The following is a 24,701-nucleotide window of genomic DNA, read 5'->3' on the forward strand; positions in this document are numbered from 1 at the left end:
ATGGTTAGCCTTGTGGTAGACTTGACTCCCAGTCCTACTGAATTGTCCCCGAGACCCTCTTCCGCCTTCGAAGACTTCTACGAAATCGACACATACTCGCGCCCTGCCAGCGACTTCTTCGCCTCACGTCCAGGCTCTCCCAGGTACATCATGGCGGCTCACCAGCCTCCTACCCTCTCCGAGATTCTTCTCGACGTCTCGCCTCCTCCTTATACTCTTGCTGCCTTCATGGCCTACCTATCCCAGAACCACTGCATGGAGACTCTCGAGTTCACCCTCGACTCCCAGCGCTATGCCAACTATTATCAAGAACTCGCCTCCGAAGCTCAATGCGTCACAAACGCCAACACCCGCCTCTCCACTCTCTGGCAGAAGCTCATGCAGGCTTACATTGTTCCCTGCGCTCCGCGCGAGGTCAACATCCCCTCGCGTGTCCGCGACCGTCTTCTTATGACGCACTATAACCCTGTACCCCCTCACCCCTCCGCTCTCGATGAGGCTGGTCGCATCATTTACGAACTTATGAACGACTCGCTTCTGGTCCCCTTTATTGAATCAGTTGCAGCTCTGCAAGTCGACCATGGCGAAGAGCAGCTTCGTTCTCCCCGATCTCACACCACAGCCAAGAGCCGAACCAGCCAGAGCCTCGATTTCGAAGGCCTAACCGATGACAGCGAGGGCAACTCTCCCGCCACCAGCGAGCCCATGACCCCTCCCACAACTCCGCCTACCACCTCGGAGTGGTCTTTCAATGCATCTCCCGGTGGCCTGCAACGCGCTGTCGCTGCCCACAACAAGGGTTGGAAAAAGATGGGAGAGAAACTCGGCTTCACTCGCAAGGCTTCTAGCCGACGACCTAACGCCACCTCTTCCTCGTCGAGCGGTTTCGGCAGCCGTCGCGGCAGTGGTAACAGCACCACCTTATGAAGGTGCGTCGCCGTGACTACGCCCAACGGTCATGCTAAAAACCGGCTTGTGTACTTGCAATTCGCGAGCAACACTCCGCATGTACAATATTTTGAAGACGACCTCGTTGACTGGGCACCGTCACGGCTCTGCATAGGCAACCCCCCCGCCACTGACGACTCATATGGCTGGGAAGCTGAATGGTGGCGCAAATAGCAAGCGACTGCGATTCTTTTCTTCCTTTTTTTCCTCACCTTCCGACACGAATTTGGAATCATGACGGCGATTGATTTTTCGAAATTTCATTGGTGCTGATCGAAGCTACGCATTTTTGATGGTCCAAGAGCGTTCATTCTCCTATTAGACAACGGACAGTTTCTTTCTTCTAGACATGGTCTGCGATTTTTCTTGTTCCTTTTCGTCACGCTGCTTGAGCAGCAAGCGATTCTGTTTATGCGTTTTAGAGAACCTGGGCACGACGGATTGGAGTTTGGTGTCTTTTCTTTTTGCCTTCGATGTGTACAACAGTTTTCGACTCTCGGGCCCAGCATTTTGTTGCACAAGACGCCAGCATATTCTTCATGGCGCAAACCACTTCTTCCAAATGAGACTTTGGCTCTGCGTGTACGCACCAGACCACCCATTACCTTCTTGCACTACTCTGTCTCCCACCTCAATCTCTCCGATTTGTGACCCTGTGACGCGACGGCCGCAGACGCCCACCGCCCTCTAGACAGCCGAGTCGGCTAGGAGGTCTCGCTAACGGCTCAGTAGTTGCCTAATCACAGATAGATTGTGGCAAACATGCAAGCAAACATGTTCTAGATCCAACACAGAATTATTATTAAAATCAATCCATACCTCTAGTAACCTTGCCTTCAAACCCGCCGTATTACCGATACAACGGCCATGATGCTGACTTCTATCTACTCATAGCAGCGCTGTGTCCCTTCTCGCTATTTCTCTACCTCGATTGCAACATTTTAAGCAATAAGATCCTTTGGTGTCATCACATTGAGCGCCCTCGCGCTAGTAGATGGTGGAAACGAACTGGGCTGCCACGTTAGAAGAACCGCCATGACGTGTTCTTGACCACACGTTGCGCGATGCACTTGGGTGAATTTCAAAGTCTTTTTCGACGAAGCAAAAATATAAAACGCCGCTGACTTGCCCATAGAATACACCAACCTTGACAGAAATGACATACCAGATGATGATCTCAAAAATACAAAGTAAATTCTACATGGGAGCAGCGCGACGAACCACGAAAAATAAATGCTTGGAATACCACACAGAAGCAGGCGTACACAGAATTGTAGGGAGTGTTCTTCTCATACCAGCGACTTGTCGACGATGTAGTACGTGCTATCCAGAAAGGGAACTGAGTAGGAGGACGAGCACACGACCAGTTGACAGAAAGTGGGTGGGGATCGAATGAGGCGTTTGGGTCGCCCGCAATTCTCGGGAATCTTCCCCTTGCCTTGCTGGTCGTCATAATCGCAGCACAGAAGGGGGGGGAAGGTGTCCCATGACCGTTTCCGAGGAAAGCTGGCATCTCCCGCCTCTAATAAACCCCGCCAAAAATGCAGACAAAAGGCAAAGGAGAAAGTCTGTCTGCAACCCGGAGACGCCTTTAGAAAATTGAAACACGGTCCCAAGCTGTACTGACTCGGCAGAGCTAGGCGGGAGTGCGTCGCTCGACTCCGTTTATTACTGATAAATGGTCTCCAATGCTGCGCACAGCGAGAGGGCGCGCGGTACCAGGATGGCCACAGTCTGGGGCAGCATGGCACACGCCCTCTCCGTGACCGGATTGAATGTCAGCGACAGGGCGCAGCCCTCCCCCTCCCCCCCCCCCTCCAATCGCTCGTTCAGTTCTCCTGGGGCTTGTCGTGTCGCGAGTACATGTTCCACTCGAGAGAGTTGGCAAAGTCGAGCTTGCCCTGCTCAACCTGCTTGCGCGTGGCCGACAACATCGGCTGGGGGAGACCCATGTACTTGAGGAAGTCGACGGCTGTCGGAGAGATTACAGGTTAGTCCATGAATCGGCAAAATGACTACCGCAGCTGTAAAGAGGCCAACCACGAGGGTGATGACTTACTGTCCTTCCATTCCTTTTCTTGTCTGCGGCGATCCCACTTTAGTTCCTCTGCCATAATATCGATAACTCGAGGAAGAGCCTCCAGGGCTGCTTGAGCGCTGAGAAAGGCCAGGCGCGTGCGTCTCGCCAGGATGTCCACAGGCGTCTGCGCATACTCGTGACGGCAAGCATATCGCACCTCGCCGTCTACAAAGGGGTAGAGCTGGGAGATGCGCTCGCCACGGGCCGGGAAGCGCTGGTTTGTCTGCTTGCAGAGTGCCGCGACAGACCAGGCGCGATCTCCGTAGCTCTCAGTGAGATGCTTGGCAACCTCCGTCTCAACACCAAAGTGCTGGATCAAGGGGATGAAGAGCGTCCTGCTGAAGCCGTGTGCACCGATCAACCTCACGTTATGGGTTTGGCACTTGCCATCTAGGATGGCACCATCGTCTATGTGGTTGGTCCCACTAACTCGCGGGGCATTGTCGACTGCCTTGGTCTGGAGGCTAAACTCCCCGACAGCGACATCAACGCAGTCTTCGGCCATCTGGCGGTACGTCGTCCATTTACCGCCAGCGCAGGTCAACAAGCCGGATTGCGAGACGTCTGTAAGGTGGTTGCGCACGAGAGACTCGGTGTTCTTGGCCTTGGGGTCCTTGACAAGCGGTCGGATGCCTGACCAGGCAGCCAAGACGTCGCCTCGGCGGACACGGATTTCGGGGGAGAGGTAGCCTCGGATTTCATCAAGGATCCATTTGATGGACTCCTCGTCCGGGACAGGGTTGGGGGTGATTGCACAAGGCGAGTCTGTGGTGCCCGCAATGGTGTTGCCCTGCCAAGGGAGGAAGAAGATGACCCGACCGTCAGAGGTGGATGGATCCAACAGACCCATCTTACCCGGACTATAGTAGCCCGGCAGGATGACATGAACGCCCGAGGACGGTGCGACAATGTCCTTGCAGTTTTTGTCGTCCATTTTGCGAATAGCGTCCGTAAAGGGTCCGGTACAATTGACGATGCACTTTGCGCGCACGGAAAAGTCCTCGGCGGGTTTGCCGTCGCGAACAGCAATATTGTCCCGGATCTTGGCGCCGCAGAGGCGGCCACTGTCATCCTTTAAGAGGCTGGTGACCTCGGTGTGGTTTGCGACCGTGGCGCCATAGAGGGCGGCCGTCATGGCGATGGATACGTTCATACGGGAGTCGTTGTGGGCTCCGTCGTAGTATACTAGAGCACCAACGAGGTCCGTCTGCTTTAGCATCGGGAAAGCCTCAAGGGCCTTGCTGCGGGTAAGGAAGTAGGAGCTCTCGATGCCTTCGCTCCCGGCAAGGATGTCGTAAAACTTGGTTCCAGCCCAGTAGTAGGGTGCCTTCCACCATTTATCCAGCGGCAGCATGATTGGCAGCCACATGGAAAGATGAGGCGCAGTTTGTAGAAAGTACTTTCGCTCGGTAAGAGCTTCACGAACAAGTTTGTATTGATTGTAGTCGAGGTTCCACACGGCCTTTTCCAGGTACCGCACGCCGCCATGGACCAGTTTCGTGCTCTTGCTGCTGGTCCCACTGCTGAAGTCGTCGCGTTCCACGACGGCGACGCGGAGGCCACGAGTTACGGCATCGAGGGCGACCCCCGCGCCGGTCGCGCCGCCGCCAATCACGAGCATGTCATATTCGTCGTCGGGGGAGCCGCTGCCGCTCAGGCGCAGGGCGTCGAGCTGCTCCTGGCGGGACTTGACGCGCGGGAATCGTGGCATCGTGAAGGAGCCATCGGGGGCATACGTCGGCGGCGGCACGGCGGCGGACGAGTGGCCAGGGATGTTTCGAGGGCGATAGCTGTAGGCGAGGACGGCTCCGGTGGTCGCGATTGCTCCAGGGAGCAGCATACGGCGCAGCAAACGGCCACCTGCAGGCATGTTGTCGGCTGCTCGGTAAGAGCCTGGTTTGGAAGCCCTTTTTGGTTGTTATGGAAAGTCAAATCAGGATACCCGATGGAAACAATCTTGTCCGCTTTGTGGCCCTGGATGCTGGGCAGACGATTTCGCGCGAACGCTGCAGTCTGGCTGTTCCGGCTGACGCGTGAACTGACGTCAGACTGCCAATTGGCTCGCAGGTTCGCAAGCTAAGGTGATCTATCGGCTCAATGTCTTGAACGCGAGATGAGATGAAGCTAGAGATGAAAAAGATGGCAAGTGATGCAGGGCTGACCCCGCCGATAAGCCAGAAGTTTTGGTGTGAAGCAACTACTAACCTCTTAGCTCAATGAGTCCGGTCTGACAACAACCGAGTTGTTGTCGCGCGTTCCCATTGCGGAGGAAAGCCAGCAGCAAAGCTTGTGCTGTGGGCCAGGAAGCAGGCCAGCCATCGTCCATTTTCACCCAATCGGCTCAACTTTCGACGCACACTCTCACTTTGGTGGCTGTCAAAGATAGACACTTTGCAGGGATCTTTTGAATATTTCTCTTAACAATGTGGTGTGTATAACGGATGTCTTGATCTTTATACAGTGTGCCGCAACTGTTGCTGGCCAACTTTATAGCATTTGCTTGTTCCCTCGGGCTCGAATCCGATGAATCAATTGCTTCCCGCTGCTTGCAACAGCTCATCTGCGAGTCTTGTCAAGTAAAATTTGCGTATCTCTTCTGGCAGTTGTTGGAATTGCTTTGCAATCTTGGCAACGTCTTGTCTGCCCTTTTCATAGGCCGCCAGATCCCTGTTCCCGTACACATCTCGTCCAGAGGCGTACCCGCTGCTCAGATCGCGAAAAAAGACATTTACTGCAACACTCATGTTTGTCGTGGGTGCTGCAGCATGCAGCCAGAGAGGTGGCAGGAATAAAACATCACCAGGGCCAACCATGGCTTCATGAGGCCGCGTACTCGCCAGCTTGGCCGTTTCAAGCGCTGCGAATACGTCCACGCTCGAACTGGAGGCTCCGGGCGCAAATGCTAGTTGAGATACATCACTTGGTGGGAATAGGATCATGCGTTTTGATCCGACAATCTGGGCATACACATTGGCCATGACCTGGTTTGCAATTAGACTCGAGGCACAACAGGACGTCAGCTTCAAACTCACATCATAGTGTAACCACATGTTAACCTTGCCAGAGACGCGCAACACAGAGCTGAAGATCTGCGTCTTTACGTAGCTAAGCTGTTCTGGCAGTGAAAACTCTGCGGCCAATCCAGGGTAGTCATCTTCGAGCTTGGCCGGCTGCTCAGCTGGCTTGTCGTTCGACAGCGAGCGTAGGTACAGTCGATCGCCATTGTTGGCTCTGGTCATGATGGTGCCAAAGTCATCTGTGATATATCTAAAGTTTTTCGCGTTGAAATCCATCTTACCGTTTTCCAGCAGGCATTCGTGCACCACCACCTAGCTCAGAGGTCAGGACATAGACTGACACGGTCAAAACGGAAAGAACTTGCCTTCTTGTCGCGTCCCACTCTGTCAGTCATGTATTCGGCGGTCCATTTTTGGAGGCAGTCTCCCAGGTGTAGGTTTTCGATGACTGCGGGCTGGCCTCGCCGGAGGATACCCTCAAATTCAGACGCAGAGCTCAAGCTAAGACGTGGGATGGTCGACGTCCTAGCTTTCGCATCGGGTCTACCAGCGTCATTCCTCTTTGGAGCAGAGGTGCTGCTTACAACGCGATGAGAAGAAATAAAACTCACCTCAGTAGATTGACCTCCTTCCTTTGGTAGTTTCCGGTCACCACTGAGGATTGTAGGCATTTGGGCTTGATACACATTCGTGTCCCAGAAGGTACCCATGGAAAAGCAGGTCGCACCGCCTCCGGCAATGATGACGCGGCCGCCGTGGCACAATACCGAAGATCCAATCATAAATGGCTTGTTTGCTGCGTCTTCTGAGCACGCCTTGAGTTTGTCGACGTCAACTTTGGATCCCGACGCGGTCAAGCAATACATTGCTTGCCCATTGACGGTCTGACTTCCGCCCATACCTCCGCATACAATCGTGTTTCCATTCATGTCAATAACCTGCGCCCCAAAGATGGACAATTCTGGGCTTATCTCGTTGGTTATTATCCTAAAAGTGATGGTGGGCTATCCACTCGTCAGCTAGGTCTACTTCGGAGAGAGAAAAAATTACTTGCCTGTTGAGAGACCGTCTCGAGTAACCACTCGTATTTATGTTCAACAATGAGACCGCTCCTTTCGATTCCACCGCAGAGGAGACCAACGTGCTTGCCATCGGAAAATCCCGCAGGATTGTTGCATAAGATGGAGCCAAAAGAGGGTTCTGGCACATCCCCAGCGACTTTGCACTGAAGCCAGCCTTTCTCGGGATTGAACACGAAGTAATTCCCCGAGATCTGCGAAGAGCTCGTTTTACCCCCCGCTACAAGAACCAAGGAGGTTCCAGCCAGCCTCAAAGCAGAATGGCGATAAAGGGGAGCCGGCAGCTTCCATGTCTGCTGCCAGCTCCGGTCGTGGTCTTTTCTGAGAAGCCAGCAATCGGAGAATGCGCTGGCGGGAGAACTGCGCCCTCCTACAAGCAAGATGCCGTAGCAACCTAAGTTTGTAACTGTAAAGCACATGCGCGGTGAGGGGCCTGTCAACGGCAGCACTGGAGAATGTGCTGCTCCGCCATCGAGAGAATAGATATCGTAAGTATCCTCTCGGGCATTGTGCCCTAGTCCCATCATGTTCAGTCCGAAACTCCGCCCTTCAACATCTGAGAGCGTTGCAAATGCTCCGAAACGGCGTTTGGTGCTGCCAGGAATCGTTGTGAAGTGTATATCGAGCTCTCTGCCAGGCGGTACTTCAGTGGTATGCAAGTGAACTGTTCCGTTAGCCGCCTGGGTATTCTCAGTCGCTGATGCGTGCAGAACAAAGTAATGACGCGCGAATAGGATGAACTCTTCCCATTCGTCAAAGGGCTCGACATCATCAAGGGCAGCTCTTTCGTCTGCACTCACAAACTCGCCGCAGCACCAAGCATCCCACAAGTCCCATATTCGCACGCTCGACCATCCGCGGGATCTGAACCTGTCGAATTGGTCGCTGACAGTTGGGTAATTCCCAACAGACCGAGGCGGAGTCTTGAGTTTCTCGAAGTGCTTCAGCATTGTCTGAGCGAATGGGTGGGCACGACTGTAGGGCAAAAGCTGCTCCAAGAGGCAGAACTCGGCTCTGCCAACGGAACTCGCCCACCTGAGCAAATTATCTGCGGATTCCGTATCCATATAGGTCACGGAAACTTCAGCAACAAAGAGGACCGGGCAGTTTGACAAGTCAACCAGGCTTTCCAGTACCTGACGCAGCGCTCCCAGTTCGCGAAGATCGCATCCAATTTGGCAGTACTTTTCGCTCTTCAGCAGTACAAGGTCTTGGGCGGATTTAGATATCGCAAATGAGGGCCCAAGTAGTTCTTTCAGTTGCGGTGTCTCCAAAACCATGTCTCGTTTCTTGCGCATCAGGTCTGGGTAATCGATGTCAATGAACAGCGCATCCTTGCATTCATCTCCATATCGAACATGACTTTGCCACGGCAAGACATCGCTGCGTGTCATTTTAGTAGACGCAATTCCGTGAAGGCGGTCCGTAGTCCTTACCTTCCACACCCGAGATTAATGACCACTTTCTGGCCGGCAGACCGGGAAAGGAATTGCTTGACAATGACGTTTATTGCTCTCAGTCTCAGCCAGTAGCCACGGTTGATGAGTGGCGCTCGTCGCTGAAACTTCTTGACAAAATAACGAAAATAATGCGGCTCGTCTGGGTAGTAAAGCCTTTCGACACTGCGCTTGGAAACAATGCTGCTGCTATTGGTCTAACGAGTTACAGAATTAGACATGATCTGGTTACTCCTTGTTGAGTTTCGGGTCCAAGGAAAACCTACACCCATGATCAGATCGTCAAGGGCCTGAGACCTCTGCCGCAGAGGAGCGGCGGGTTTTGTCGGTACCGACAGCGTTGTAGACTCCATCATCGTTCCGCAAGCTCAAAACGAGCCGCGAAAAATATCGCAGTATTATAGCGCAAGATAATTCGAAAAGTCCTGTGCAGGCAGCTACATTCGAATGAGGCTTTCTCACTTTGAGATCAGAGCTTTTTTTTTTCGCGGCGGGCCATGTTTGCCCAAACTGATTAGGTAAGGCAATCGAATTGTCCTGGCAAGAGAAGAGAACTACCGAAATTATTCAATATGCATTGGGTTGGGAGTATTAAAATATAAATTGTCCAATTAGCTGTTTCTTTTTATTGTAACTGTCGCTTCTCCAGAACAGTCGCACGGAGACACAGCCGACGTGCAATGAGAAACCTGGCCGGTTGTTCATCAGGACGCTCCACTTTAACCTGGAGCCGTCCGGGTCATCCTCCGAGTGCAATGGTCATGAGACCTGAATTTATGAGTGTAGAATCCTTCTAAATAAAAGCTCTCTGTTTTGCCTATGTCTAAGCTAGGTTTTATTTCCAGATTACTTGCCGGGTGAACTTGGCGTCATTCATTCGTGGTGTTTGGCTCGTCATCGCACCAAACCTTTGTTATACAAGACGAAGGGAACATGGCCTAGGTATATAGGTATACAAGGTAGCCTGGGACCTGGATCTTCCTGGCTTGCGTTCACCAATGTAGCCTCAACTTTTACATTCGCTAAAGCTCATATAAAACGACTGTTAAATAACTCTCCACTCATTTCTCTCGTCATGTCGCCTAACAAGAACAATTCCGGCATGTCGGTCAGTACCAACTATAAAACCAGGCCTAGGGAGGATCATTCTAACAGTGAATATTTTCTGGCATGGACACATAATCCTTTGCGATTGACTTTACGAGTACGTTTTCTGAGCTCAACTTGGAACTTGTGGCCGCTGACAGCATACAGTGGGCGGTGTTTGTGCTGCGGGTTCCAAGACAGCAGCCGCGCCAATTGAACGTGTCAAACTCCTTGTGCAAAATCATATCCGTTATCAAAGCCACCGAGCTCGCCACCGAGCTCCATTTCCACAAGTGACAATCTCTTCGCGGGTCGCTGTCTCCGGTCGCTGTCTTTGCTAACTTCAGCCTTGTTCACCACACCAGGGGGGTGAACACTCTTATCGTGAAGACAGCGACTTCACTCGACTCCGCGAGTGAAGACCGTCTATTTGGAAGCGTACTCATTCTATAGTAGGACGGGTGATTAAATCCGGTCGCCTGGCTCGCAGATACAATGGTATCACGGACTGCTTCCGCCGTACCGTGGCAGATAAGGGAGCATGGCGCTCTGGCGTGGCAACACGGCCAATGTGCTTCGCTACTTTCCAACGCAGACACTCAACTTTGCCTTTAAGGACATGTACAAGCAGATGTTTGGTTTCAACAAGAAAATGGACGGCTTTGCGATGTGGACATTGGGCAACATTGGATCTGGCGCAGTAAGCACATCTCAATGAAACGGGGATGCAAGACAGCAGCAGCAGATAATTATGACCGTGTCATCAGGCGGCGGGCGCTACCAGCTCCCTCTTTGTCTACTCGTTTGACTACGCGCGAACGCGCCTTGCCAACGATGCCAAGATGGCAGGCGGTAAGCGCCAGTTTCGCAGCATGACTGATGTTTACCGCAAGACGCTCGCGTCTGACGGGGTCGTAGGACTATACCGTGGTTTCATGCCCTCCCTGTGGGGCATCATGGTCTATCGCGGCTTCTACTTCGGCCTGTACGACTCGCTCAAGCCGGTGGTGCTCGTTGGGCAGCTGCAGGACAACTTCGCGGCGTCGTTTTTTGCTGGCGTGGTGCGTGACGACCTTGTCGAGCACTGCAGCGTACCCGCTCGACACCATCCGCCGCCGCATGATGATGACGTCCGGCGAGGCGGTCAAGTATAGGAACATGATCGACGCGGCGAGACAGATTATCGCGCAGAACGGTGTCAGGTCTCTGTTCAACGGATGCGGAGCCAACATTTTGCGAGCCGTCGCAGCTGGCGTGCTGGCCATCCATGACCAAGTCCAGCTGATTGTTTTCGGAAAGGTGTTTTAAGGCTGGTTCTGGCTACCTATGTACATAGTAGGTACCTATGATGTACTAGCTACGTAGGTACCGCAAATGGGGGTGCTAATCAAGGTGGCAGGAGCGCTGGAACTCAGCGGGCCATGCAGGTACATACATATGTACATACATACATACATACATAAGTACATCAGTACTAGGTACCTGTAGGCGCGCAAGGCTGTGTTTAACCTATGTAGGTACCATTGACCTTCTTCGTCTTCTTCCTGTATTCCGTAGATATAGTGTTCTATGGGACTATCCTTGGAGCACTTGCTAATTGATTTCGCTGTAGACTATAGTCTAGTAGCATCTTATTTTATCAAAGTACCCCAGATTACCTCTAGAGGCCTGTGTCATCACAAGTTCCCCTCACCTGTTAACCAAAACCCCACTCCCGCTAAAAAGCGAATCCGCCGTCACCAGAGCTCCCTTGCATTGTCAGTGGCAGCTTGAGCTTCCCCCAGCCTCGCAAGCCGATCCCCTCCCACGTGCGCCATCCTGTCCGTCATTTGACTGCGCCAGCCTTTGGTCCCTTCAAAAACCTTCGACTCCATGCAACACGCCGTCACCATTTTCGCAGCATCTCGAAGCCTCAAACATCATCGCCAAAACGCACGCACCCGCACCCGTAGCGGCCACACCACCTCACCACCGCCCGGCTTTGCACAGAGCTGCCGTCGCCGAGGGCCGTCCGTCATGGCGAGCCCGGCCCTCAACTTCATCACCTTCAATCAGGACCACAGCTGTCTCGCTGTCGGTACGTGGCCATCGTCTTCTCCAACTGCTACCATTTCCAGCTCCTCTCTCAGTACCATGCCCTCCAACTGACTGATTGGCTGGCAGGTACCTCGAAAGGCTTCCGCATCTATCACACCGACCCATTCTCTCGCATCTTCAGCAGCGACGATGGCAATATTTCAATCATCGAGATGCTATTCTCCACCTCTCTTGTTGCCTTGATTTTGTCTCCACGACACCTAGTTATACAAAACACAAAGGTTCGCTCCCGGACCGTCCGTCATGTTCAGCGCCGCGCCGGTTACTGACACTTGCCATCACAGAGAGCCTCGGTAATATGCGAGCTCACCTTCCCTTCCGCCGTTTTAGCAGTACGCCTCAATCGCAAGCGCCTGGCCGTCGTTCTTGAAGAGGAGATCTATCTCTACGATATTAGCAACATGAGTCTCATCTACACTATACCCACATCCCCCAACTCATCAGCCATTTGTGCGTTGTCACCCTCGTCCGAAAATTGCTTCATCGCATATCCGTTGCCGAAACCACGAGAAGATACCGATGCCAGAAGGCCCGCACATGCACCACCGCAGTCCACTTACGTAGCTCCGACGGCAGGCGACGTTCTTGTCTTCGATACCCTCACTCTGAAAGCCGTCAATGTCATCGAGGCGCATCGCTCGCCGCTGTGTAGCATATGCTTAAACAACGACGGAACCTTGCTTGCGACGGCCAGCGAGACTGGTACAATTATTCGAGTGTTCTCCGTCCCTCGAGGCCAGAAACTCTATCAGTTTCGTCGCGGTACATACCCTTCAACCATATACAGCATGTCCTTCAATTTGAGCTCTACGCTGCTCTGTGTTTCCTCGACTTCCGATACTGTTCATATTTTCCGCCTGGCGGTACCTCCAGGGAACAGTACTCCGGGTGGCGCGCCTATTGAGCCGCCTGGGTCTCCAAGACACGATCGCTGGTCTCGTGGTCGACTCCAGGAAGAAGCGGGCTCTCCCGGCGACAGTGCCACCGAATCACCTAGAAGCGATGTGGCGGAGCTTTCGAACAGCCCCGGAAAGGCCGCCAATCGCAGGCAAAGCGGCTCCTTTGGTAACATGCTCCGTCGATCCTCTCAAATCATGGGCCGTGGCGTCGCAGGCGTCATGGGTTCCTATCTTCCTCAGTCGGTCACAGAGATGTGGGAGCCCATCAGAGACTTTGCTTTCATCAAGATCCCCAAGTCAACAGCTTCCTCCAATGCTTCGCGACTCACGGGTGGCTCTCCCACAGGCCCACTACGCAGCGTTGTCGCCATGAGCAGTAGTAGCCCTCAAGTAATGGTGGTAACAAGCGATGGCGGCTTTTACGTTTACAATATCGACATGGAAAATGGCGGCGAGGGCTATCTCGTCAAACAGTTTTCGTAAGTTGCTTCGAGGCTCTATGGCGCTACGTTCCCCCCCCCCCCCCCCAGTGTTCTTGAAGGCGACGACAAAATCGACGGTTCATCGTATGGAGTTTGATTGGACGGGATATCATACAATAGATTACAAACGGCACCCTTCCTCCCTAAGCCACTGCTGTATGCAATAACAGCTACCTACGCTCTCGTTTCACCTACCGCTCATTGCCTCCCACCTCCCAAAGGCTTATCTCTTCTATCTTCATTTCTCTAACTCGTCAAGGCGGAATGAAGGTACCCTCTTACTTTTACGAACTTACCGACTCCCATATGAATTTAACGCAATTTCATAGCATAGGTCATCCAAAGAATCGTGTTTACCAATCTCATCTTCCACCACATTTACGAGTATACATGTAAATAAGAAGCCAAGCGTGAACACCGTCTGAGAACTACCCCAAATCCGTATTTAAAAGCACAAAATGAAATAAACTTCAAAAGCTACATAAATGAGCCTAAAATATCGTATAATTGTAGTGCATTGGCGATAACACCCAAGATCATGGAAAGCATTCAAGCAAGCAAGGACAACCCATCCCAAGATCGCTGCTACTCAGGCTTTGCGATTTTTCCGTCAAAAGCATAAAAAATGAAACTCCTGTCATAATCCATAAACCAACCTGTCTTCGTAATCATTATTTTGTAGGGTTATCTTAATGTTCCCCATCATCCATGCCGTACGCCGTAGCTGGAACTCATTCGCCACACGCAATGCAGATGACGCTCTTACCCATCAAAGTAATCACAATACAACGGCAGACTTCATACTACTTCCCTTTTCTCTCTATCGTGAATACGGGCGGTTCATTAGCGCAATTTCTCGCGTTATCTCGGCCCATTCAAGCTCTCGCCTGAACGTTTCTCGGTCATCGTCAGTCTGCAAAAGGGCTTGCTCCCACTGTAGCAACTCATATGCAAACCGTAGGTGCGGCTGTATGATGACATTCAGCCGCCGGGCTCTCACAAAGCAATATGCTCGTGGGAAGGATAGCCCAAGGACGCGCATAACCTCAGCAATGCAGATGGTTGCGCTTCGCGAAACGCCGACGCGGCAGTGGACCAAAGTTGCCGTGCCCAGTTGTTTCCCGCGATCTGTTTTACACAATGAGTTAGGCAATACCATCATTATATCCAAGTCGCCCCTCGACGCTTACCGATAAAGTCAAGGCATCTCTGAAACTCATCTGTCAATGTGTCAATGCCGTTGTCCTGCACTCCTTGGACAACGCAAATGTTCTCCTCCCCCCATTCCTCTAAGTCTCCTTCGCGCCAAGTAGCAGTCTCGCCGACGGAAAGAACTTGACCAATTCCCATGTCTTTTAAGAGAGATGGATTGTTGGCGTGGCCGAGATTTCCGAGATATAGATAATCGAGGATACGGCTAGGCAGTGAGCCGTCCAGGCTACAGAACCAAGTGGGCTCACTCTTCACCAGGTCCATAAGCTCGCTGGTATCTTTATCTTTGCATTGTGGTGATTCGCAGAGGAGGCGAGGGGAAATGGCCCTCAGGAGAGCAACGTCAGTAGGATAGGCAAAAAAGTTGCGGCGTTTCGTCTTGTGTAGGTTCAACCATGCATCTGGGACTGGAAGCCCAGAGCTATAGCTGTAATATGCTATCCCAAGCATGCTGGATTCGGTATAGCCATCAGCGCAGTGGATCAGGATTTTGCGAGGCCGCAATTGGTTGCTCTCGTTTTCTTGATCAGAATTTGATGCTTCGTATCCATCTTGCCTTCCCATGACCTCGGTGTCAGGAAGCGTGCCATGAGAAATATGATACAGCCATTTGCAAGTGCTCAGAATGCCATCAGCTTCTGTCTGGGAATATGTGGGAGGGAGAATACTCCCAGAAGACGGAAACTCGTGAAATACCACGGGCACTTTGTCCGTGGAGCATAGAGCCACCCGCTTCAGAGACTCAGGGTTCATTTTACCGAGGTCACTGCATTCAATCAGGATGTCAAACCGCTGCTCCTCCAAACTACCCGGCTCCGGGGTCGGTCCCATGTAAACATTGTGAGATATCTCAGATGCGATGGTCATATCCCACATCTCTCTGCGCTCCTGGTGAACCAAGTCCAGGACTTGGCCGGTTAGACAACCCGCGGCATCAAGTGCAACGAGATTGCCATGATGCTGCTCAAAGTCAGGAAAGGGGCAGATACAAACAAAGCAATTATAGTCTTGGATGCCATCAGCGTGGATATCGTTCTGCTCTTTCCATCTCTTCTGCGCCGCAGCAATGTTCCAGGCCATTCGCCTGGTTTCGGGAATGTCTTCGCCGTAAACGATAATATCAGACACAAGGGCCATTTTTGCGACCTGAATCTGAAAATTACGCACCGAGAAGCCATTCTCAGGGTCGGCATTTATGAACTCAGCCGGAGACCGATATTCGATAATTTCGCGAGGACTGATGGCGCCTTTGAGACGACTTTTGGTAAGATCGCCATCAGCCTTCACAAGGGTGATTGCTCTGAGACTGGAGGGGGGCTTGAGAATTGATCCCCGACGACCTGTAAAGAATGTTTGTTGCATGTGGTTGAGAGGATGCAAACCGTGTAGCCATGGGAAGACGCCAGATGGTGCAGGAAGAGACTGACCAGCAGCGTAATCTAGGGCTTCAGCAACTTGCGATGCAACGATCTCGTATATCGCTAGAGGCCCAGCCACGGTCTTGGTGTAGTTGTCCGGGGGATACAAAAGGGATGTTTGGCAGAAATCATGTGCGCTTCCTGGAGAGGGCGGAGGTGTATCTAGGTCGGTATACTTGGCAGGGCCTGTAGGGCATGCGGGGATATGCTTGTTGGGTAGAGCGGCATGTTGTGGCGAGGCACTCGGCACAGTTGATTCAAGAGATGGTGGCGGGGTGATTGTGTCAGCGTCAACGTCGATTGTTGAGGAAGGACGGTGAGGAGGGATAGGTCTCGGTACGGCAATAGTGGCCATCTGTCCGTTTTGACGTTATACTGAATACGGGTATGGTCGTATAAATGTTTGTTCGCAGCCAAGTCGAATTGAATCAATAATCAGGGTCTAATATGCAATGGTTAGAGGCATGCAGACCCCTGTTAGAATAAGAACATACGAAGAGATATGATTGCTTGCGCTCGCGCAACAAAACATGTGTGGTATAACAAATACACCTAACGTCCTTAAGAGGCTCCGAATTTTTGCGCGGCGACGACTTGGAAATGTCAGCATATGCGATGGCTGTGAGGAGTCGCTTGTGGTAGGTCGAGGGCACGCGCCAAGCATTACATTGCACGTACAGAAAGAAAGCCAGGTGCTGCCGATTGAACAGAAAATATGACGGGCTGAACGAAGTCCTAAGACGTCTATTGCGAGCTACCGAAGGGTATGCGCCGTATGGCTGGCGATATTGAATGTAGGTATAGGCGAGATACGGCCGGCGGTCAAATGGCAGCAAGCAGGCAACCTTGGAATCTAGAATTGGGCAATGATGCTGGGGGGGGTGAGCGGAAAGAGCGGTAGCTGAGAATGTCAAAGATGGGCAGGGCAGATGGCAGGCGACAAAAGAGGTGAAATAATAGCCGTGGTTGAAAGGTTGACAACAAGAGGGCGGGGGAGAAGAGAAGAGGGCAAGAGAGAGACAGAGGGCGAGAGAGAATGGGGATGACCTTGTGATGGGTAGAAGGTTTGGAGTTTGTTAGGTAGTTAGGTAGGTAGGTAGGCTACCATAACTAGTAGGTACATGGGTAGGTTTGAAGGCAGCGGCTTGGAGCGAGGCCAGACCAGCCAGCAACAAGCGGGCAAGGTTAAAACAACGAGTCGAGGAGGCAGGCAACGCACACACAGACCACGACAAGTTGACAGGGACACAGGCAAGACCCGACAAAAGAAAAAAAGTTGGGCTGTTCAACGGCGTGGATTGGGTGATAACGCAGCCACCGACCGGCCACAAGACCCCCTCCCCCGGTTTCCCAAGCGTGATGGCGGCAAGGGTGGGATGGAAGATGTGCAAATGGGCCAATGAACCTAAGCAAAAGGTCGCACTTGGCGTGCAGGCCTGCATCAGGGTGGTGGGCGAAGAGCGTTTTATTAGTGCGTGATAGCGGCCGCCATCGCAAGGCGGGGTCAAGATGAGCCGTCATGCTTGACCTCTGGTACTATCAGGGAAGCCAAACTTTGATGCTGCCAATATTGTCATGTACGTCGTGCATTTCCGGCAATCAATTCACATGCAGGGAATCCCCCCCAGGCCATACAATCATCTGCCCGCTTTCATGGCTACGAAGCAATCTGACAACCATCCAACGCTCCAACATCCTCCCGGTTCATATCATCACTTCGTGCAAGGAAGGCGGAATCGCTACGCCCAAGCGCTTGTCTAAAAATGGCAACGAGTGAACAGGCTGTACATTGTACATGCCGATCGCTGGACCAAGCTACCTGTACCGACCAAGTAAGGTAAGTACTAACACCAACCGTGCAGGTCACCTCGACTAATGGTGGTCGTGTGCCTCGAGAGTTTGCGCCGGGAATGATGGAGATGCAAAGCACGGATAAGATTAAGCACAACACGTCCTGATTTAAGTAGAAATATGGCTACCTAAATCATAAGTAGTTCTACCAACAACATTACTTGCCCAAAAACCCAGGCAATTACAACAGGGTCCAGGGCACATGAGCACTGGTGGGCCCGTCCCTTACTTTTAGTACAAGGTACATACATAGGTACATACATAGGTAACTAGGTAAGGTACTTGTAGGTAGGTAGGTACTAAGCTGTGTACATGTATGTACGTACCTCAGCTTTAGGCTCAAGTCCTTATAAGGTAAACGCCCTCGTCTCGTGTTCCCAAAACCATGTCAATCAACAGACACACGTCACCAACTCAACATAATAATGACCAAACAGTCCAATTGCATTCCAAAAATTTGCGCGAAACTATTAGCTTTTGGCCACGGTCAAAGGTCTTGACAGCTTGCAAAATCAGGGCGATTCTCCTCATTGTGGCTGCATATGTAAGGTTGGTCAACTCAAACATTGGTCCACCACCACCAGCACTTGAATATGAAACCCATAGTCTTATTGCAAGAGAAGTCTCTGCAGCACCGATAAACCAGCACTCAAATAAAAACTGCCGTTGAATTTCTCTCCCCTTTTCTTACTGCGCCGTTGATCAATGCAGAGCGACAGTGGTTATAGTCACGTGATTTCGCGACCGCTGGCGTGCTCTTTCAGCAGTCTTCACGTCACCCAGGATCAAACGTGATTCTTCAGCTGCTTGCGATTCTGCAGTTCGACTTCAACCCGCATTCTGCGGTAAAGGCCGCCAAAATGAAGTTCTTCATTGGGTAAATCGACTTTCCCATATCATCATGATCCTTGGGGGTGTATTAACCAAGCTAGGGACCTTCCTGTTCTCTTCCCCTACCCGAGAATTTACCCAGGTTTGTCGAACTCAGCTTTCCCATGCGCCCTCCAGTACGCTGACACGACTCATCACTATAGAGCAATATTCGTACGTCAAAGTCATTGCATATCACTCGACCCAATTTCACTAACCCTGCCTCAGTTATATGTGTGATTTGAAGAGTACGTTCTCCACGTCATGCACCGAATCTTGACCAACCACCTACGCACTACTACGTTCAAAGCCAATTGGCTAACCTTCGCACCACAGAGACTCTCGATGCGGGCGGCCACTGCGTACTGGAAATGCCTTCTGGCACAGGCAAGACAGTATCGCTTCTGTCTCTTATCGTCGCTTACCAGCAATTCATGCCGGAGAAGCGAAAACTCATCTATTGCTCTCGTCCGTATAAAGCCCCTTGAGAAAATACCATGTTTCAGTGTTCTTACATACTATCTACAGGTACCATGTCCGAAATCGAAAAGGCGCTGATGGAGTTAGAAGCTTTGATGAAGTACCGCACAGAACAGTTGGGCTACGAAGAAGACTTCCGAGGCCTCGGCCTAACCAGCAGGAAGAACTTGTGTCTTCATCCTTCTGTCAAGCGCGAGAAGAGCGGATCCGTCGTTGACTCTCGATGTCGAAGCTTGACAGCAGGCTTCGTCAAGGAAAAGAAGGAACGCGGCGAAGACGTAGACCTATGCGTTTACCATGATGTCCGTATCTACTCCCGTCGTCCCATGTCTTGCTGTCCTTTGCTTACTCTTCGGCAGAATCTCGACTTACTCGAAGCACACAATCTCATCCCAAACGGGGTTTGGACTTTTGATGGCCTACTACGCTATGGAGAAGAGAATAAACAATGCCCATACTTCACCGCCCGTCGTATGGTACGTGTCTCAGCTAGCCAATGAACTGTCTGTGCATACTCACTTTTTTTGTTCTAGATGCAGTATTGCAATGTTGTCATTTTCTCCTACCATTACCTCCTAGACCCGAAGATTGCAGAGCGTGTCTCCAAAGACTTTTCCAAAGACTGCATTGTCGTCTTCGATGAAGCACACAACATCGATAACGTATGCATCGAATCACTGAGTACCGATATCACGGAAGAGTCACTACGACGCGCAACACGAGGCGCTCAAAATCTCAAGCAAAAAATCTCAGACATGCGCGAAACGGATCAAGAGCAATTGCAAAATGAATATGAAAAGCTCGTTCAAGGCCTAAGAGAGGCCGACGAAGCCAGACAGGAAGACGCTTTCATGGCAAATCCAGGTATGGTCCAAGCACTTTGTTTCTGGCACAGATAAGCTAACTGTTGGGGGTTCCAGTACTTCCTGATGAACTCCTGAAAGAAGCGGTTCCGGGCAGTATTCGTAGAGCAGAACATTTTGTCTCCTTTTTGCAGCGCTTCATCGAGTATTTGAAGGCAGGTACCCTACTTGCGAACCACATTCCAACCACTAATCATAAAATAGACCCGGATGAAAGTTCGTCAGGTCATCTCAGAGACTCCGCCGTCCTTTCTTGCGCATTTGAAAGAGCACACATTTATCGAAAAGAAGCCTCTTGGCTTCTGTGCCGAGCGTCTGACTTCGCTCGTCAGGACCCTAGAGCTCACCAACATAGAAGACTATCAACCTCTTCAAGAGGTTGCGACGTTTGCCACGCTAGTCGCAACCTATGAAAAGGGGTTTTTATTAATTCTGGAACCATACGAATCAGATACGGCAGAAGTTCCGAATCCAATCCTCCACTTCACCTGTCTTGATGCAGCTATCGCCATTCGGCCAGTTTTTGATCGCTTCTACTCAGTCATTATTACCTCTGGCACTATCTCACCTCTGGAGATGTATCCAAAAATGCTTGACTTTTCCACTGTTATCCAAGAGTCTTACAGCATGACACTTGCTCGTCGCTCCTTCCTGCCAATGATTGTGACAAGAGGTAGCGACCAAGCTTCAATTTCGACAAGCTTTCAAGTGCGAAATGAGCCAAGCGTGGTTCGAAACTACGGAAATCTACTGACAGAATTCGCTAAAATCACACCGGACGGGCTAGTCGTCTTCTTCCCCTCATACTTGTACATGGAATCCATCATCAGCATGTGGCAGGGAATGGGCATACTTGACGAGGTGTGGAAGTACAAACTGATTTTGGTCGAGACACCAGATGCACAAGAAACATCTCTAGCCTTGGAGACTTACAGAACAGCATGCTGCAATGGAAGAGGTGCCATTTTGCTCTGTGTCGCGCGTGGAAAGGTTTCCGAAGGCATCGATTTCGATCACCAATACGGACGCACCGTGTTGTGCATCGGGGTTCCCTTCCAGTACACCGAATCGCGAATTCTCAAGGCAAGACTGGAATTTCTGCGGGAAACATATCGCATCAAGGAGAATGACTTCTTGTCGTTTGACGCGATGCGGCATGCTGCCCAGTGTTTGGGGCGAGTTTTGCGTGGCAAAGACGACTACGGGATCATGGTACTTGCCGACAGGCGGTTCCAAAAGAAGCGTCCACAGCTGCCGAAGTGGATTAACCAGGGTCTAATGGATGTCGATGTTAATCTCAGCACAGACATGGCCGTCAGTAGTGCCCGGCGCTTCTTGAAGACAATGGCGCAGCCTTTTCGCGCCAAAGATCAAGAGGGCATCAGCACATGGGGCTACGAGGACCTGGTACGCAAGGCTGCGCTGGACCGTGAAGAAGCTCGCAAGGCAGAGGAGGCGGCAGCGATCAAGGCGGCACAATTGGCGGCCATGCAAGGCAACAATGGTGGCTACGAATTCGATGATGACGACTTGGATCAAGATATGATGGAGCTTGAAGGCTTCTAAATTTCTATCATCCGCGTCCATAGCAACACGCTGTGTGGCGTATGCGCGACATCTCACAGGTATTCAATCCATCTTTGGCCGTCGCCGTATTATTATTCCCTTCACTAGGCTAGGTGGCGTATTTGAATCGCAGCAACAGATGTATATTAAGAATAGAAGCAGCCGCTCGGAGATGAAATCAAGTAAAAAACATGATGGTTGATGCATGGCAAAGAATCGTACTACTTCTTACCATCCTGCTTCGTGTTTTTGATCGCTCTCATGGCTGGGAATGTGTGGCTGCGTCCTGGCTTGCGACCAATCTCCAAACACACCAATCGAATGAAGTCCTGGTTTGTCCAGTAACTTGTGTGCGCGCTAAGCATGTTCAAGTACTGTATCTCGAGAGGACCTCCGGACGAACGCAGGAACCAATCGATCTGGCCGTTATCATTGAGCAGGTATGCCTTCTTCTCCACGATCTCTTCTCTTGTAAAATTGTGAATCTCTAGCTCCAGTTGAGAGGGCATGCGAGCTGTCGTTGGTCGTTCAGGTTCGACAGCAAGCGGATCTGGCTCCGGCGTCAAGCCCGGGATTACCTGCCTGATGGCATCTCGAACAGTACTCATCAACGATGGTTGCACACTTGGTACATAGGCAACTTTAAGGCTGGATGCATATGAGGGGTCCACTGCTCCGGTCAACAAGTAAGCAATCGGGTCCTCCTTAGCCAGGATGTTGTACACGTTGTCTACCGCTAAGCAGCCAAATGTTCCGGCTTCCCCGACCACGTCCTTTGCGGTGATATCGCCGTTGTCGGCACCTGGTTTTCGCCGACCGCGGCGAGGGATAAGCGTGCCTTTTTCTAGCAGTAAAAAAAATCCAGCCGGGCTACCTGCCAAGAACAGGTTCGTTGTGTTGAATTCAAAATGTTGGCCACCTCGATCCGTTGGCATGGCGAAATTCAGTCTCGGAACGTTGGTGGGCTGCCGAGATAGAATATCGACCGCCATAACACTACCCAGAGAATGCGCAATCAAGTGAACTCTGCCTCTATCAGAGAATCCCGGGTTATTTCGACACCATAGTCTATAGACGCGGTTAGCTTCGCGAACTAAGGCCGTGATCATTTTGCTCTTGTGGTGGGACATGTAAAATGGAATGTCAAACATAACGTCGGAAATCATGCTTCGGATCGCCGGTATAGTGTTGGGCTCGATGTCTTTCAAATCAAAAGCCCCAACCATATCCTCGGCCCCTTTTTGTGCCTCATCAGGGCTATCAAACGATAGCCCAACTCTCCAGTTCAGTGGCAGTATCATGAAGCCATTCTGATCTGCGCGAAGAACATTTTTGATCATCGGGTTGCCAAGCTCAATGTTGACAGCTCGCCGGAAGCTATTGATAGCATGCGTGAAATGATAACTTTCTACCCTCTCTGCAATTTTTTGGCCGATACCATGGGCAACCAATACAAGGTCTGTGATTTGTCCACGGTCCTTCTCTGCTGTGCAAGCAAGACAATCCGTCGTGACTTCTTCATCTTGGGCATCAACCGCAGGTGCTTCTTCTGCTACTACAGCGGTCTTTTGAGGGTTGTGGTGCCGATTCCAGGAGCGCCGATCAAAGCCTCGGACAACGGGCAATCCCACAGTGAGCCCTCGCAGGATCTTTGCAATGGGGCGTCGGCCATGGTATGAGGATGGCGCCAGAGTGGGCTTCAATAGGAATGCCGTCTTGCGATCTTTGTAGATGACTTGATAGCTCGCGAACGGGCGATTTGGGAGAGGTCTCTCCATATTGAGCGAGTGTAAGGAGCCATTAGCGGCAGCATCACCCTGAAAGCACCTTGCCGCGCAGAACAAGTCAGACGATATGAGTGGTTCAAAATCCATCAAGGTAGATCCATTGAGTGGCCGGTGGTGCTTTGGCCAGAGTTGGTGTGAGACTTTCTCTTCGCCAGCTGCCCCAACTTGAAGAGCGCATTCCAATTCCTCCGTCCAAGTGCCTGTCCACGGCTTCAGTTCTTGATATCCAGCCTCCAACTGATTCGCCACCGCCGTCGATACGGGCAGCATTGTATCCCTTCTCAGCTGTTAGGGGACTATTCTCGAAAAGCCAAAGCGGAACGCGGAGACTTGCCTGTAAAACCATGTTGATCTGGTGACAACTGCGATATCATTCACGGGTGACCAGTAAATTGGCTTCATTTGAAGGGCAGGTAGGTCCACCAAGTGTAATCTGGATAGGCCAACGGTAACTTGCGCTATTTTGGGCTCTTTTGTTTCGGAATTGCTTGCGAGTGAGTGCTTGAAGTCCCGTATTGGCTGCGCAGTTTCTTGTTGGCCATCGGTTTGAGTTTGAGGCCAATCCTGCGCCTGCCGGCTTCGTGCACCGTCGGCTGAGCGCACACCGTGAACTTTTGGAGATCCCGCAGAGTCGGAGTCAGACTCTGGATCATCGACTCTAGCAAAGGGTTTCCCCGTGATTCCGTCGTGCGGTACTGAGTTCCTCGGGGCATCATTCGTCCTATTTAGACGGTCGGATAACTGAGAATCTGATCGCATGCGATATTCGGGCTCTACTCCCGACCAGGACAACCGGTTGTACTGGCTAATTCCAGTACTATTTATGGTGTCGACACGAATCTGCTTTGGGGCTGAAGGCTGTGAGGATGCGCCGGTACTGACGACTCCGGGATGCTTATGACTGGTTTCTTTTTGCCAAGGACGTGCAGAGGACCATCCTTCGTCGTCCCGATTTAATTGCCGACGGAGCACAAGAGCCGATATGTCTTTCGCAATAGCCTCCGGACATAGTGTCGGGTCAACAGCTCTCGCAAGCGAACATGTTGTTTTCTGAAGTTGGTGGTCTATCTCTTCTAGCAGTTCAATGCAGCATAGCCCGTCTTGTGACTCTTGGGTCTCAAATGTGCTGTGTGTAACGCGAGTTGAAGCATCTTGCTCGCGACGAGCTCCCCTGTGGACTTTCGCGTGCTTCTGGGCTACTCTCTGCACGAGTTCCTCGCGTGACTCTGCCTCGTATTCGACCGGTCGCCCATTGTTCGGTAGTTCAGCGCGCAGGGTCTCGTGTCGACTACGGCGTTCAGCGGTAGATAGTGATAGCCATGCCGTTTCCAGCGCATTGTTATCTCCTCGGCCGAAAGGTCGCAGTAACTCCTTGTATTTTCTAAGGTCCGTGGTTGCTGTGTGCGCGCTCGCGGAGAGTGGATCGTCTATCGGTATCGACGAGGAGTAGAAGAATTGCGCCTTTATCGGCGGCATCCCTCCAGTCCTCTCGGGGAGGTTGACGGGGGT

General features: G+C 51.6%; 8 protein-coding genes across 8 annotated transcripts; 4 read left to right on the plus strand and 4 right to left on the minus strand.

Annotated features, from left to right (window-relative positions):
* ISF_06615 (Regulator of G protein signaling superfamily) lies at positions 1–927 on the plus strand (the record flags this gene model as incomplete). Its single annotated transcript, XM_018850219.1, has 1 exon — positions 1–927. One exon carries the CDS (start codon positions 1–3, stop codon positions 925–927), a length of 927 nt encoding a protein of 308 aa, XP_018702707.1.
* A 1,850-nt stretch (positions 928–2,777) lies between these two features.
* ISF_06616 (glycerol-3-phosphate dehydrogenase) lies at positions 2,778–4,898 on the minus strand (the record flags this gene model as incomplete). Its single annotated transcript, XM_018850220.1, has 2 exons — positions 2,778–2,920; positions 3,008–4,898. The coding sequence occupies 2 exons, from the start codon at positions 4,896–4,898 to the stop codon at positions 2,778–2,780; spliced, it is 2,034 nt and encodes a 677-aa protein (XP_018702708.1).
* A 658-nt stretch (positions 4,899–5,556) lies between these two features.
* On the minus strand, positions 5,557–6,944 carry ISF_06617 (leucine carboxyl methyltransferase; the record flags this gene model as incomplete). The annotated part of the gene is made up of 3 exons (XM_018850221.1): positions 5,557–6,009; positions 6,061–6,357; positions 6,657–6,944. 3 exons carry the CDS (start codon positions 6,942–6,944, stop codon positions 5,557–5,559), a joined length of 1,038 nt encoding a protein of 345 aa, XP_018702709.1.
* A 3,264-nt stretch (positions 6,945–10,208) lies between these two features.
* ISF_06618 (ADP, ATP carrier protein) lies at positions 10,209–10,975 on the plus strand (the record flags this gene model as incomplete). Its single annotated transcript, XM_018850222.1, has 3 exons — positions 10,209–10,367; positions 10,435–10,732; positions 10,758–10,975. The coding sequence occupies 3 exons, from the start codon at positions 10,209–10,211 to the stop codon at positions 10,973–10,975; spliced, it is 675 nt and encodes a 224-aa protein (XP_018702710.1).
* A 708-nt stretch (positions 10,976–11,683) lies between these two features.
* Positions 11,684–13,146, plus strand: ISF_06619 (protein-vacuolar targeting protein Atg18; the record flags this gene model as incomplete). The annotated part of the gene is made up of 4 exons (XM_018850223.1): positions 11,684–11,744; positions 11,831–11,985; positions 12,049–12,214; positions 12,341–13,146. 4 exons carry the CDS (start codon positions 11,684–11,686, stop codon positions 13,144–13,146), a joined length of 1,188 nt encoding a protein of 395 aa, XP_018702711.1.
* Positions 13,147–14,306: 1,160 nt separating this feature from the next.
* Positions 14,307–16,130, minus strand: ISF_06620 (hypothetical protein; the record flags this gene model as incomplete). The annotated part of the gene is made up of 1 exon (XM_018850224.1): positions 14,307–16,130. One exon carries the CDS (start codon positions 16,128–16,130, stop codon positions 14,307–14,309), a length of 1,824 nt encoding a protein of 607 aa, XP_018702712.1.
* Positions 16,131–18,527: 2,397 nt separating this feature from the next.
* On the plus strand, positions 18,528–21,405 carry ISF_06621 (DNA helicase (DNA repair), Rad3 type; the record flags this gene model as incomplete). The annotated part of the gene is made up of 7 exons (XM_018850225.1): positions 18,528–18,670; positions 18,725–18,744; positions 18,833–18,964; positions 19,025–19,452; positions 19,510–19,840; positions 19,897–19,925; positions 20,044–21,405. The coding sequence occupies 7 exons, from the start codon at positions 18,528–18,530 to the stop codon at positions 21,403–21,405; spliced, it is 2,445 nt and encodes an 814-aa protein (XP_018702713.1).
* A 221-nt stretch (positions 21,406–21,626) lies between these two features.
* ISF_06622 (DDHD domain protein) lies at positions 21,627–23,183 on the minus strand (the record flags this gene model as incomplete). The annotated part of the gene is made up of 2 exons (XM_018850226.1): positions 21,627–21,762; positions 21,817–23,183. The coding sequence occupies 2 exons, from the start codon at positions 23,181–23,183 to the stop codon at positions 21,627–21,629; spliced, it is 1,503 nt and encodes a 500-aa protein (XP_018702714.1).
* Between the last annotated feature and the right edge of the window lie 1,518 nt (positions 23,184–24,701).

The sequence above is a fragment of the Cordyceps fumosorosea genome (genome assembly GCF_001636725.1).
Source record: "Cordyceps fumosorosea ARSEF 2679 chromosome Unknown scaffold_17, whole genome shotgun sequence".
Lineage (NCBI taxonomy): Eukaryota > Fungi > Ascomycota > Sordariomycetes > Hypocreales > Cordycipitaceae > Cordyceps > Cordyceps fumosorosea.